The sequence below is a fragment of the Lithobates pipiens genome, unplaced genomic scaffold (genome assembly GCF_037356315.1).
Source record: "Lithobates pipiens isolate NorthernLeopardFrog02 unplaced genomic scaffold, aLitPip1_a1.2 Scaffold_41, whole genome shotgun sequence".
Classification (NCBI taxonomy): domain Eukaryota; kingdom Metazoa; phylum Chordata; class Amphibia; order Anura; family Ranidae; genus Lithobates; species Lithobates pipiens.
The window spans coordinates 3,058,262-3,072,516 of NW_027507861.1; the positions used below are offsets into that span (position 1 = coordinate 3,058,262).

Sequence of the window (14,255 nt, forward strand, 5' to 3'; positions counted from 1 at the left end):
GAATCACTAATGCCCATCATTTCCCCCGTGGACACAATTTTTTTTTTAAATCAACTGATATTAATAGCAGACATCCCCCCCCCCCCACACACACACTGTCCACAAATAACAGGAATGTATCCCTCTTTTTCCCTATCTAGTTCTCTCTCCCTCCACTTCCTGATCTACTTCCCTCCCCCCCACTTTCCCATCTACTTCCCTCTCCCCCCTCTTTCCCATCTACTTCCCTCTTCCACCACTTCCCTGTCTACTTCCCTCCCCCTCACTTCCCCGTCTACTTTCCCTCACCACAGGCCCCCACAACCATTGGCCAAGGGTTTTGGAGATGAGGCCCAATATGGGAACAAGGTGTTTTGGGGGGACCCCAAGAAACCCTCTGCATGTTGAGGGCATGTGTCCTGGTATGGTTCAGGAGCGGGGGCGCTCTCTCGTCCCTCCCCTTTTTCCTGCAGCCTGCCAGGTTGCATGCTCGGATAAGGGTCTGGTATGGATTTTGGGGGGACCCCCACGCCATTTTATTTTTATTTTGGGGCAGGGTTCCCCTTAAAATCCATACCAGACCGTAAGGGTCTGGTAATGGATTGCCGGGGGGGGGGGGGACCCCCACGCCATTTTATTTTAATGATTTTTATGGATATTTCCGATAATACATTACAGCCACAAGCAACTTATAATTCAAATTTTTCCTTTGTAAACACGGGAAAGATGCCCTACTTTACAGGCAGACTAAGGGGACCCCAGGCACAATATTTAAAGTTTTATTGTTTCACTTTAAACATTATTAAAATCACTGCCCCCGAAAAAAACTGACATTTTTAAAACTTTTTTGCAGGGCAGGACCCGGGTCCCCAAACACTTTTTATGACAATAGCTTGAATATAAGCCTTTAAAATGAGCACTTTCAATTTCTCATGTTCGTGTCCCATAGACTTTTGCCTGTTCGCAAGTTCTGGTGCGAACTGAACCGGGGGTGGGGGGTGTTTGGCTCATCCCTAATGATAACTATTCATGCTCTTTATTATTGTATATATTAGATAGATAGTTAGGATATAAGGCTGATGTTTATATTTCCCTCAATTGTTTGGGTGGTATACCACACATAAATTGTACATAATGTCTGATATTTATCTGCCTTGTGTGAACTACCATTCACTTATGTATATGTTACATATGTTTATTTCATGTGGTACGCCCCTTGTATTACTTTTATTATTATTCCTTTCCTTGTTTCCCCACCCATCCCAGCTTTTGCCAGGACATTCACTCTCAGGCTTGAGGGCTCAAATTATTATTTTTTTCTGCAAAACTACAAGATGTAGTTTCCTAGGCAGGGGGAGGATGTAGCACCCTGATGTTTAGGCAGGGTTGCTCCTAAATGTATTTACCGAGTGATAGATGCCATGGCCAATTGTTAGGGGCATAGGCGTGCACACAGGGTGTGCCGGGTGTGTCTGGGCACATCCTAATCACATCATGTGCATTAGCATTATCCAGGAGCAGCACCATGTGGGTGGTTGAGGGTGCCAGTGGTCAGTGTAAATGCCCCCATTATATTAAAGTCTAGGTTCAACCTTAGGAACACATTACATCCGTATTTAGGGTGTACCGTAATATGCTCTCAATCAACTGTCTCCCATAATCAGAGCACCCTTCCTGTGACAGCATGTGGTGTTCATGTGTGTTTGAACTTTGGAGTGCACACCCTAATGCAATAGGCTGCACACACCTATGGTTAGGGGTCAATTGATCTCACCCTAATTCTGGAATTGCTGCACCTCTCTCTTCTGGCAGTAGGTGGCCGGGTATCTGGTGGCATTAGATAAGACAAGGGCATTGCAAGGAAAAATTAGGAATAGATATGGTGTCTCAACCAATGGGCATTCATTTTCTTGAATTCCTTGGCCTGCTGGGAGAGCCTATTTATTTGGGTGAGGTCAGGTGATCGGTGTTCTGTGCCACCTGGATGGCTGTCTGGGTGGATGTGTGTTGTGCTGCCCCAGGGTGCTAGGCAAGAGCCTGAGGCCTATCCCGGGGACATCTGGTTGCTAGGCTGTCTGAGGGCCTATCCAGAAATAAGAAAGCAGCATAGGGTTGGGATGGCGGCTTGCAGTCCAACCAGAAGTGATGATTCTGACAGCTGGAGAACCAGTCATGGACGGAGGTGGAGGGGAAGCTGTCGCCACTAAGGGTCCTTCCACCTTATTACAAGGGACCAATGTGAGTAGCTGAAGCAAGTACCAGAGCAGCATTCTCACCAACCGGGGACAGTGAAGAATTGGGAAACTTCAGCAGGTTTCAAGCCAGGGACCCAACCAGCGGAGGTGATGCTTGCAGAGAAGCCTTGTGTGTCAAGCCAGGGACCGAGCCAGCCAGCGAGGTGACACTTGAGGAGTATCTGTGAGTGTCAAGCTAGGGACCCAGCAGGGAGGCGGGGGTGACTCTTGAGGAATATACTGAGTGAGAAGGTTGGAAGAGCTCAGGGGTTTCAGTGGCGGTGGATCAACAAGTCCAGTGAGAGAGACTGGGAGATCAGTGGAGTGAAGATCTACAAAAGGAGATTGTAGAGGAAGTAAAGAAGTTTGTTACAACTTGTGTTAGAAACTATTATAAGACTGTTGCCATAGGAGATGGCTTCCTTACTTATGCAGATGTGGTGTCTTGCTGGATGCCTTTCCCTGCACCGCTGTCTACCTATAGAAGTCTCAGAGTCTGCCAATTTACATTGCAACTACTAAGGGTGTCCTGGCCCTAACCCTCTCTCCCACAGCTCTGTTCAAGAAACAATAAATCTCTTGGCATTCAAGAAGTGTCTGGTACCCATTAATCTACTTTATCTTGCACCCACCATGTCTCATAACCCACTCTGCATAGAAGGATGTCAGCTGTGCCTAACTCTGGAGGGTCTCATTAGACCAAAGGGGGCCCGGGACCTTACTACATTATAATTGATGTCATTTTTATTATATATTCAGAGTGGAAAGCTCAGTGATTCTGAAGTTGATGTTAAAGAAGAGATAAAAGAAGAGGATGATGTGGAGGATGGGGTGATGGAGGAGTCAAAGTTCCTAAAAGAACACAAAGATCTGTACCAGGACACCATGGTGGAGACATCCAGCTATATGAACCCCCCAGAGAGATGTCACCATCCTCTGTATTCCCGGGATTCCACACAGGAAGATCTCACCATCCCTCATTATTACAAGGTTGGTGGGATGGAGCATCTAGAACATGGATGGAGATGTGTGGATTTTATATCTGTGATGTCACAGTAATAAATCTTCTATCTTACAGATGATATTTTCTCTCATTTTCCTGATTTAGAGTGGAGATCCAATCGATATAGAATTTGAGGTGAAATCAGAAGAAGAAGAGAGGTATGTGAGGGATGATCAGCAGTCTATGGAGGAGGATGGAATAACGGGGACACTTATAGAGGAGGACACTCCTACAGAGATCAGCACAGGTGGGTCATTAACACCAAATCCATTCCTCCACCCATACTGCTCACTGATTGGTCCAGAGTAGGGCGGGGGCTGGGTGATATCAGCCTGTAATCCCCTGGTCACTTTCCTGAGCTGTGTTCCCCGTCCTGTATTCCTGGATTTCTCTCAGATAATCTTCCTTCTCTGTGCTGCAGACACAGTTCATGTATCTAGGATGGATTTATGGAGATTCGGGGGGTTCAGCTGGCAGCAAAATGTTGATTTTCTCTATAGGTGTTGCTTGTCTTAGACATCTGGGGATTGTGTCTTCGGTCTTCTGTCCCATACCCGGATCTAGCGAGATCTCTGACAGAGGAATTCTCCCGGGGTTACTAGTTCTGTTGTTTGCTGGCAGTGCCGGGTGGAGGGATATGTCTGTATAGCAGAGGTAGGTAACCTTAACGAGGTGGAGATCTACCTGAACAACATGGATGAGTCAAAGATCACCAGGCACAGTATTGCCCAGTGTCACCTCCTCAAACCTGAGTTATCCCTCTAATTGCCATACTACTGTGTCACAATAGTGTGCATTGCACCGCAATCATGGGTGTAAATCAGGTGGTGAGGAGGCAACATATCACCTCCTCACCACCTGTCAACACACACTTGGATCGCTTTTCAGAGGAGCAGCAGTGTACTGCCTGCCAATTATAACCCATTTAAGTAAATAAGGGCATTATGGAGGAGCCCCACAACTTCATGCTTCTGTAAGGTCCAAGGGGTTAAAGCAGGTGGTGAGAAAGCAACAATGCTGCCTGCTTTAACCCCTTATTTTCTGTACTGCACAAGGTTGCAGGGCACTTGCAGAGCGCCATCATTCACTTGAATGGGTTATGCTTGGTAGGTGCGACACCCACATACTATGACACCCACCAACCATCAACCATGACACCCACCAACCATGACACCCACCAACCATGACACCCACCAACCACGACACCCACCATCTATGACACCCACCAACCATGACAATGCATGTGGTCAGCAAGCCCAGACCGAGATCTCCCAGTCACGTGGTCGTGATCTACAGGTTGCTGACCCCCGCTGTATAGTCTCAGCCCCGAGACAAGAAGAACTCTCCACATAGTATAGATCTATAACATCTCTCACTTTATTACATAGAAATATCTGTCACACACATCGGTAGACATGCACAGTGTATCTCCTCAGCGCTCGGTCCAGCCGCAATGGGCGTGATGACGTTAGATTGTTGTGCTCCGCCCAATGTGCTGACATCACATCAGGGATCGGATCTGTGATCAAGCCCCTGATGACCTCATCTGTGGTGCGTTTTTTTGTATATGATTTAAAGGGCCAGCGCTGCATATTTTGGAGGAATTCTGTTATACCTCATATCTGGGTATTATGTGAGCAGCTTCCTGATTACTTATTTCATTTCAGGGTGGAATCAGATTATAGTGGTTTGATTTTATATCTGATGATGTGATTGGAGGACAGACTTCTACATATTGATAATAATGTGATAACATCCTCCAACTTTGGACCCTTAAACAGAAAGTGATAATGGGGGAGGAGTCAATAACCCAATGATGGGGGTCTTCAGGATCAGTCCAGTCTTCATCTTGGTTGTTCTCCCCCCATCCTCACTCTCTGACCTCTGGTGGGGCTCAGCCCCGCTGTTATTCATGACTAAATCAGGGAGTTCAGGACTTCTTGTGTTGGGAAGATGGCAATGAGTGATAGAGGGGGAGGGGACACTCGTCCTATAATCCCCTCATCACTGTCACTCCTATAATAGACAGTTCTCGTTGTGTCCTCACTCTCTGACTAAGGTCCATGAATAAAGAAATGATCTGGTAGGAGATCAGAGGACCCATTTACTAGTTACCTTGAGGGGGGAATTGTAAGATCCTCAGAGACAAAGCTGCCTGATGTGGGCGGAGTCCTGGTTTAGGGGAACCAATCAGTTGATGTCTAGTAATAATATTTGTATTTCTATTTTAGTAGATGGACGGGAGATGAGGAAAACCTCAGAGGATTGTCTCACTTTGTCTCCAGACTGTGAAGTAGAAGATGAGGACATCATACAGTATAGTCCAGGAGAAAACCCGACCACCTCAAATGTCCATCCGGCACCACACAGTGTAGATGGACCATCGTCTTCCTCTGATCCTGAGGAACCTCAGACTGTGCGGGACGGTGCCGTCCTTCCAACAGAGAAGAGGTTTTCCTGTACTGAGTGTGGGAAGTGTTTCCATTATAAATCCAAGCTTAATGAGCATACAAGATCTCATACAGGAGAGAAGCCGTATTCCTGTCCTGAGTGCGGGAAATGTTTTTCAGGGAAGTCCCATCTTTCCACACATCAGAGATCTCACACAGGGGAGAAGCCGTATTCCTGTTCTGAGTGTGGGAAATGTTTTGCACACAGGTCCCGTCTTTCCACACATCAGAGATCTCACACGGGGGAGAAGCCGTATTCCTGTCCTGAGTGCGGGAAATGTTTTTCAAGGAAGTCCCATCTTTCCACACATCAGAGAACTCACACGGGTGAGAAGCCGTATTCCTGTCCTGAGTGCGGGAAATGTTTTTCAGTGAAGTCTGATCTTTACAAACATCAGAGATCTCACACAGGGGAGAAGCCATATTCCTGTCCTGAGTGCGGGAAATGTTTTTCAATGAAGTCCAGTCTTTCCACACATCAGAGATCTCACACGGGGGAGAAGCCGTATTCCTGTCCTGAGTGTGGGAAATGTTTTTCAAGGAAGTCCCATCTTTCCACACATCAGAGATCTCACACAGGGGAGAAGTCATATTCCTGTCCTGAGTGCGGGAAAAGTTTTTCAGTGAAGTCCAATCTTTCCACACATCAGAGATCTCACACGGGGGAGAAGCCGTATTCCTGTCCTGAGTGTGGGAAATGTTTTTCACAGAAGGCTAATCTTTCCACACATCAGAGATCTCACACGGGGGAGAAGCCGTATTCCTGTCCTGAATGTGGGAAAAGTTTTTCACAGAAGCAAGATCTTTTCACACATCAGAGATCTCACACAGGAGAGAAGCCATATTCCTGTCCTGAATGTGGGAAATGTTTTTCAAGGAAGTCCCATCTTTCCACACATCAGAGATCTCACACGGGGGAGAAGCCGTATTCCTGTCCTGAGTGAGGGAAATGTTCCTCACTGAAGTCCTGTCTTCCTGCACATCAGGGATCCCACACAACCCTTGAGGTGTATTAGTGCCTTGAGTGCGGGAAATGTCTTCTATATGAATGTTGCTGGACATCACAGGTCTCACGTGGGGAAGAATCACACCCTGATATACACCTCAGATATACTCCATGGCTGATCTCATCATATAACAAGCAGGGGGATATATGTGTGGGGAGTGTGTGAAGGGGGTGTGGGTCCCTGGATATCCTTTATTATTGGCACGTGCACAGGGAGGACTTGTCTCACAAATATCCCACTTATATTGTGTTTTATCCCTCCATGTCAATGTGATATGTCTATATAAACAAGGATGGACAATGTCACTTGTCATTTTTTAACACTTTGTATTTTGTAACTGATTGTTCAATATGAGAACTTCCAATAAAATAACTGAAATATAAAAATGGAGTCATTGCCTTTCATTGATATGTGATGTAAGCTTTGCAAACACTCAGTGTTCTCATTTTTTTGTTATTGTTGAATGAATATGAGAAGAATTCACCCAGCTGTGATGAATGTTGTCCATATTTTATCTCATACAGGGATTTCCTGCATGCATCAGAGAGATGGAGGGGGGAGGAGCTGCTGTCTAAGATGGCTCGGCAAGGCAAGATGCTGCTATATCTGGCGTTTCTCTTTCCTTTGAGCTCAGGATATATGGAGCTTTGCTTTGCTTGGTTTGACTCGCTAGGCATGGCCATAAGACTTTCGTGAGACCCTCTAGGTCCTAAGTAAGGTGACAGACGTGGGTGAGATGATATATTAGATATACCTGATCTGAATCCGCAACTGCAACTGCACACAAACAGAAGTGATACATAACTGGTCTTGGCAAGTCTAATCTCCGCTACCTACCTATTATCCAGAGGCCGAGGTTGTGAAGAGGAAAGCCCGTGGGGTGCTGTGGGGTCAAGGACCGAGATTATCTGGCCGAGGAGGAGGAGCTGGAGTTGACCGGGGTGAGCGTCTCATCATACTGTGACGTTAAGGTCGGGACGGGACCGGTAACCACGCGATCCTTCGATCGGAAGCCCTCGGAAAGTAATCAGCAGTGATCAGGAAACCTTGGGGCAAACTCGGAGAACGTCTGAGATGGGCGGAGATCTGTGAAAGATCGTATACCGAGCGTGGCTATAGGCACCAGCACCGGCGGGATTGCTCATAGCCTGGGAGGTGTGCAAGTCCGGCAGTGGAGAAAGTAAGTGTAACAGATTCACCCCTGAGCTGGACAGCAATTGGAGCCTGATGATCTGAACGGGAATCTCCCGGTGGACAGTGGAGGGGGTGAGGGAACTGTATGAATGGAAAATTACTGAAAGACAAAAACAAAATTGAAGATGGTAATAAGGAAATTATAAGCTGGAGATGCAGGATACAGTATAAGGATATAAGGATTTAAGGATAAAAAACTATGGACAAAAAAATAAAGAGGGAAAAAAAACCCTGTATTAATTATTAGCTACAACTGTGTTAATGGCATCAAATTTTATTCTATGAACTTCTATATATCGCATATTTTCTGATCGGAAAGGCAATCGTTAAAGATGATGGTATATATTAAATGAAATCTGTGACTGGGTGTGGAAGGACCTGAGGTTGTTAAACATGATAAGAACTATGGAATGTGGTGTATGAAATTGTAAAGGACTGAGATTGATACTAATATAAGAAAGCAAAAGTAAATAAAAACCATAAATATAATAGAAGCTAGATATTGCACCAAAAAAGGGGAACAAGACGCCGCATACCGGTGGGAGTAAAAAAGGGAGGGTATAAATAAAAGCACCACTGGGGTTCAAGCGACGCAAACAACTGATATAAAATAATTCTTTCAGCAATTACAGCCATACTCACAACCACAATCACCTCAGACATTACAGACGCTACAGCTATCTCGAGAGCGATCAAATTTAGTGGAGTCATCTCTAACATCTGAGATATCAGGGGAGGAATCAGAAAGACATCCTAGAAGTAGCCCCCCAACAGATACTATGGAAATATCAATGGAAAAAAAAAGAGGAAGGATAAAGATAAATGGGACATGAGAACTTATATATCCTCCCTACCCACTAGGGCAGATATGGATCAGTATATTCAAAGATTGGAAAAATCATATAAAACAGAAATTCAAGAAATAAAAACAGCTACCATAGAAACACAAGAGAAGGTAGAAAATATGGAAATAAGAATGATAAATATGGAAAAAGAGCTGAAGCAGGTAAAGGAGAAAATACAAGAGCAAGATAAAGAACTAAAACAAGCAATAAAAGCTATTGATGAGCAGGAAAATAGGAGCAGAAGGAATAATATAAGAATAAGGGGATTAAAAGAGAGTGTGAGCACAGATGAGCTATTATTAGAATTACAAAGGATATTTCAAGAAATAATACAGGATCCATCTAAAACAGAAATAATAATTGACAGAGCACACAGAGCTATGGGATCAAAAAAGCAGACCCCAGAAAGCCAAGAGATGTAATATGTAAATTGCACTACGCTCAAACTAAGGATAAAATCATGACAGCTGTATGGAAAAATAGTCACATACAATACGAAGGGACACAATTACTATTTTTTCAAGATCTGTCTAAATTTACGTTGAACAGGAGAAGAGCATTAAAGCCCCTCTTGGAAGAGTTAATAAAGAAGAATCTGCATTACAGATGGAAATTTCCTTTTCAAATGCAAGTCCAATATGAAGGTCGAATAGTAAGATATAGGGACCTTGAGGATCCAGCGGAGTTCCAAAAGACCCTTCAACTCCCAGAAGTTAAATTACCAGATTGGCCTAAAGAATTTAAGAGAACTTTTAAAAAATCATAAGAAACTATGAAGGGACTAGGGGGAGGGAGGGGGGAATATGGGGGGAAGAGGTAAAATTATAGTAACTTTAAAATATCACAAAATAATAATCACATAGGAATGTAACACTTTATGTAAGATATGTGGGATGGTAATCACTTAACACGGAGAGAATATTGATGGTAAAATCCACATAAAATGATGTGGTTGGTAGGGGGATGGTAGTGAAGGTAATATAAAAGGTAATTTGAATGGTATAGCACTAGATACACAAATTTTATATATAAGTTTAACACTTAACTAAATTTAAATGAATATATAAAGGTACTTAAATAAAAATTGGGGTAGGAAAAAAAAAGTGGGGAGGTTAATGGGAGGGAGATTGGGTATAAAGGCATGGGTATGGATGAACATAAGAGAAGGTTTGATTTATTTTTTTTGTCACTATAACAATTTTTTGGAGTTTCCCCTCCTCCCCCCTTTTTTTTTAAATTATGGTTGATAGAAAGGATGAGGTAATCCTATATTAGTATAGAGGTAAATAAGAAAAAGGGAAGGGAGAAGGAAGGAAGGGAAAGAGAGAAGATAAAAAATGAAATGGACAAAGTAGCATGAGAAAAGCAGAGAGGTAGCAAATCTGGATCAACAGCTTCAGATCCCCCTCAATAGGGATCTTACTTTTAGTAAGTTAGACTTATTGAAGTCAATAGATAGAGGATAAGTGGTGTGGAAAAGAAAGAGTAGCGTGAGTTGAGTGTGGAAGAAATAGAAAGAGGGGGTAAGGGTTGGGTTTAAAGTGTGGGATAGATTGAGGGATTGTGTGTTAGGGAGGGGTGGGAGGGGTGTTGTGTTGTTTTTTTTTCTTCTCCCCTTCTTCCTCTGCTCTCTGTTCTTCTTGAATCTCCCTGATCCTCTTTTTTGGATCATGAACACTTTTGTGGATCATCTATCCCTCTACTGAGATATGGGAGGGGTAAAATTATGCTCCTTCAATGTAGGAGGCCTTAATTCCCCCTCAAAAAGAAATCAAATATTACATTTTCTCCATAAGCAAAAAAATAGATATTGTCTTATTTCAAGAAACTCATTTCCATTCAGATCACATACCAAAAATAAGTAATAGGAATTATATTACATGGATACATGATACATTTTCATTTTCCAAATCAAAAGAAGGATCGATTGCGTTCCATAGGGACTTACAGTATCAAATATTACAAAAATATAAAGGTAAAGATGGCAGGTCCTTAATAATAAAGGTCATGCTATGAGCAAATTGAGGCTGGAGTGAGGGCCCTGTCGGACACAATGGAGAAAGCAGAAGGAACAGTAATTCTGGGTGGAGATTTGAACTTTATAATGGATGTAAAACTTGATACGACCAATACTCAAACCTATAGGAAAAACAATAAAATAAAGGAGTTCAAAAATGTATTGGGAAAGTATCAATTGACTGATATCTGGAGAGCTCTGCACCAAATGGAAAAGAATTTGACATACAGTGGTGTGAAAAAGTGTTTGCCCCCTTCCTCATTTCCTGTTCCTTTGCATGTTTGTCACACTTAAGTGTTTCGGAACATCAAACCAATTTAAACAATAGTCAAGGACAACACAAGTAAACACAAAATACAATTTGTAAATGAAGGTGTTTATTATTAAAGGTGAAAAAAAATCCAAACCATCATGGCCCTGTGTGAAAAAGTGATTGCCCCCTAAACCTAATAACTGGTTGGGCCACCCTTAGCAGCAACAACTGCAACCAAGCGTTTGCGATAACGTGCAATGAGGCTTTTACAGCGTCCTGGAGGAATTTTGGCCCACTCATCTTTGCAGAATTGTCCTAATTCAATTACATTAGAGGGTTTTCGAGAATGAACGGCCTTTTTAAGGTCATACCACAACATCTCAATAGGATTCAGGTCAGGACTTTGGCTAGGCCACTCCAAAGTCTTCATTTTGTTTTTCTTCAGCCATTCGGTGGTGGACTTGCTGGTGTGTTTAGGATCATTGTCCTGCTGCAGAACCCAAGTTGGTTTCAGCTTGAGTACACGAACAGATGGTCGGACATTCTCCTTCAGGATCTCTTGGTAGACAGCAGAATTCATAGTTCCTTTTATCACGGCAAGTCTTCCAGGTCCTGAAGCAGCAAAACAGCCCCAGACCATCACACTACCACCACCATATTTTACTGTTGGTATAATGTTCTTTTTATGAAATGCAGTGTTCCTTCTACGCCAGATATACTTGGACACACACCTTCCAAAGAGTTCTACTTTTGTCTCATCGGTCCACAGAATGTTGTCCCAAAAGTCTTGGGGATCATCAAGATGTGTTGTGGAGAAATTGAGACGAGCTTTGATGTTCTTTTTGCTCAGCAGTGGTTTTCTCCTTGGAACTCTGCCATGCAGGCCATTTTTGCCCAGTCTTTTCCTGATGGTGGAGGCATGAACGCTGACCTTAACTGAGGCAAGTGAGGCCTGCAGTTCCTTGGACGTTGTTGTGGGGTCTTTTGTGACCTCTTGGATGAGTCGTTGCTGCGCTCTTGGGGTAATTTTGGGCGGCCGGCCAATCCTGGGAAGGTTCACCACTGTTCCATGTCTTCGCCATTTGTGGATAATGGCTCTCACTGTGGTTCGCTGGATTCCCAAAGCTTTGGAAATGGCTTTATACCCCTTTCCAGACTGATAGATCTCAATTACTTTCTTTCTCAATTGTTCCTGAATTTCTTTGGGTCTCGGCATGATGTGTAGCTTTTAAGGATCTTCTGGTGGACCTTACTGTGTCAAGCAGCTCCTATTTAAGTGATGCCTTGATTGTGAACAGGTGTGGCAATAATCAGGCCTGGGTGTGGCTAGAGAAATTGAACTCAGGTGTGGACAACTACAGTTATAGTATGTTTTAACAAGGGGGGCAATCACTTTTTCACACAGGGCCATGATGGTTTGGATTTTTTTTCACCTTTAATAATAAACACCTTCATTTACAAATTGCATTTTGTGTTTACTTGTGTTGTCCTTGACTATTGTTTAAATTGGTTTGATGTTCCGAAACACTTAAGTGTGACAAACATGCAAAGGAACAGGAAATGAGGAAGGGGGCAAACACTTTTTCACACCACTGTATTACTCGAATATTCATAATTCCTATCACAGACTAGATTACTTCTTTGTGAATCAATCTGGTTTGAGGATGATCCCAAAAACAGAGATAGGGGGATTTCTGTGGTCAGATCATGCTCCAATATTTTTGGAACTTAAAATAATTGAGTATAAAAACCAAGCGTAATATGGAGGTTGAACGATAATTTAATCAAAGATAAAAGATGCAAAGTAGATATTCAACAAGAAAATAAAAAAAATAACTTGTATCAAAATCAATGAACACAAATTATTATATAGTGCATATCACCAGATGAATAGTGATGGCAAATACATACAATCTATTGAAACAAATCACCCTGTGACTAAATATTGTTCAGCACTGAAAATAAATAAACAGAGAACGAGAATCAAACAAATTGCTTCAAGTTCTATCAGACAGTGTCCACTTCCTAAAAAAATTGTTACAATCACCACTGTGAAACTTCCTGAGAACATAATATAATGTAACCCAGTGAAATCATAGTCCATACGTTGAATCTTCGGATCATAATCCAAATAATGAAATAGTGAAGAAACTTTTGTTAGAGATTGAAAATTTGGAAAGGATACATAAGCAGAGCTTGGACTCGGCTGATCGAATAAGATTAAAGGATAAGCAAATGGAGTTACAATCCGTGCTTGACGAAGAGTCCCTTCGGATTAGAGAGAAAATAGAATACAGTGGTATCAATACGGAAATAAATCTGGGAAAATATTGGCTAGATCATTAAAAGAACAGCAACCCTTGAGTTCTATAGCAAAAATCTTGAAATCAAACGGGGATATGACTTATGATCCAGTAGAAATATCTAAAACTTTTCATATTTATTACTCCAAATTAGATAACATAGAAGAACAACAAGATTATAAGTAAAAAAATGGAAAGATAGAAGAGATACGTAAATATGTAAGAGAAACGGCTCTAATTTCCCTAAAGAAATAGTAGAAGATTTGGAGGCAGAAATTTCAACTGAAGAGATTCAACAAGCTATTACAGAGCTGGCTTTAGGGAAAAGCCCAGGTCCAGACGGATACACTGCTAGATTTTATAAGGTTTTTCAAAATGTAATCATACCTATCCTTAAAAAGACATATAATTCTATATCCAAAACACAAACATTCGTACCACAAAGTACAGAAGCTCATATTATATTAATACCGAAGCCAGAGAAAGACCATACACTATGCAAGAACTATAGACCTATATCCCTGACAAATATAGCTATAAGAAGATATTCAAAGATCATATCTAAAAGACTAACATCTATTATACCAGAGTGTATACATTTGGAGCAGACAGGATTTACGAAAGGGAGAGAAACAAGGGACAACTTTATTAAAACCTGTACATTGATGGAATATGCTCAGAGAGCTGCTATCCCAGCATTCCTTCTAACTAGAGATGCTGAGAAGGCATTGGATAGGGTGGGGTGGCAGTTCTTGGAAGAAGCATTAAAGCAGATAGGAATGGGGCCAAAAATGTTAGGAAGGATTGTTGCGTTATATACTAATTCAAGAGCTAAAGTTAGAAACAAATGGAATACTATCAGAGTATATAAAAATTTAAAATGGAATCCAACAGGGATGTCCTTTATCCCCATTGTTATATATAATAGTGATGGAGCATCTCATGAAAGCCATAAGAGAAAATCAGGACA

The 14,255-nt window shown here is 42.3% G+C and overlaps 1 protein-coding gene and 1 pseudogene across 1 annotated transcript; one reads left to right on the plus strand and one right to left on the minus strand.

The window, feature by feature from the left end:
- The window catches only part of LOC143956762 (uncharacterized), a 40,591-nt pseudogene that overhangs the window by 13,935 nt on the left and 12,401 nt on the right, over window positions 1-14,255 (minus strand).
- On the plus strand, window positions 3,326-6,732 carry LOC143956810 (uncharacterized). The gene is made up of 2 exons (XM_077466983.1): window positions 3,326-3,463; window positions 5,448-6,732. Exons 1-2 carry the CDS (start codon window positions 3,400-3,402, stop codon window positions 6,608-6,610), a joined length of 1,227 nt encoding a protein of 408 aa, XP_077323109.1. The 5' UTR covers window positions 3,326-3,399; the 3' UTR covers window positions 6,611-6,732.

Coding starts and splice junctions, on each gene's coding strand:
- LOC143956810 (XM_077466983.1), top strand. CDS start 3,400: ATGGAGGAGGATGGAATAACGGGGACACTTATAGAGGAGGACACTCCT. Junction 3,464..5,447: donor TCCTACAGAGATCAGCACAG/GTGGGTCATTAA, acceptor TTTCTATTTTAG/TAGATGGACGGGAGATGAGG.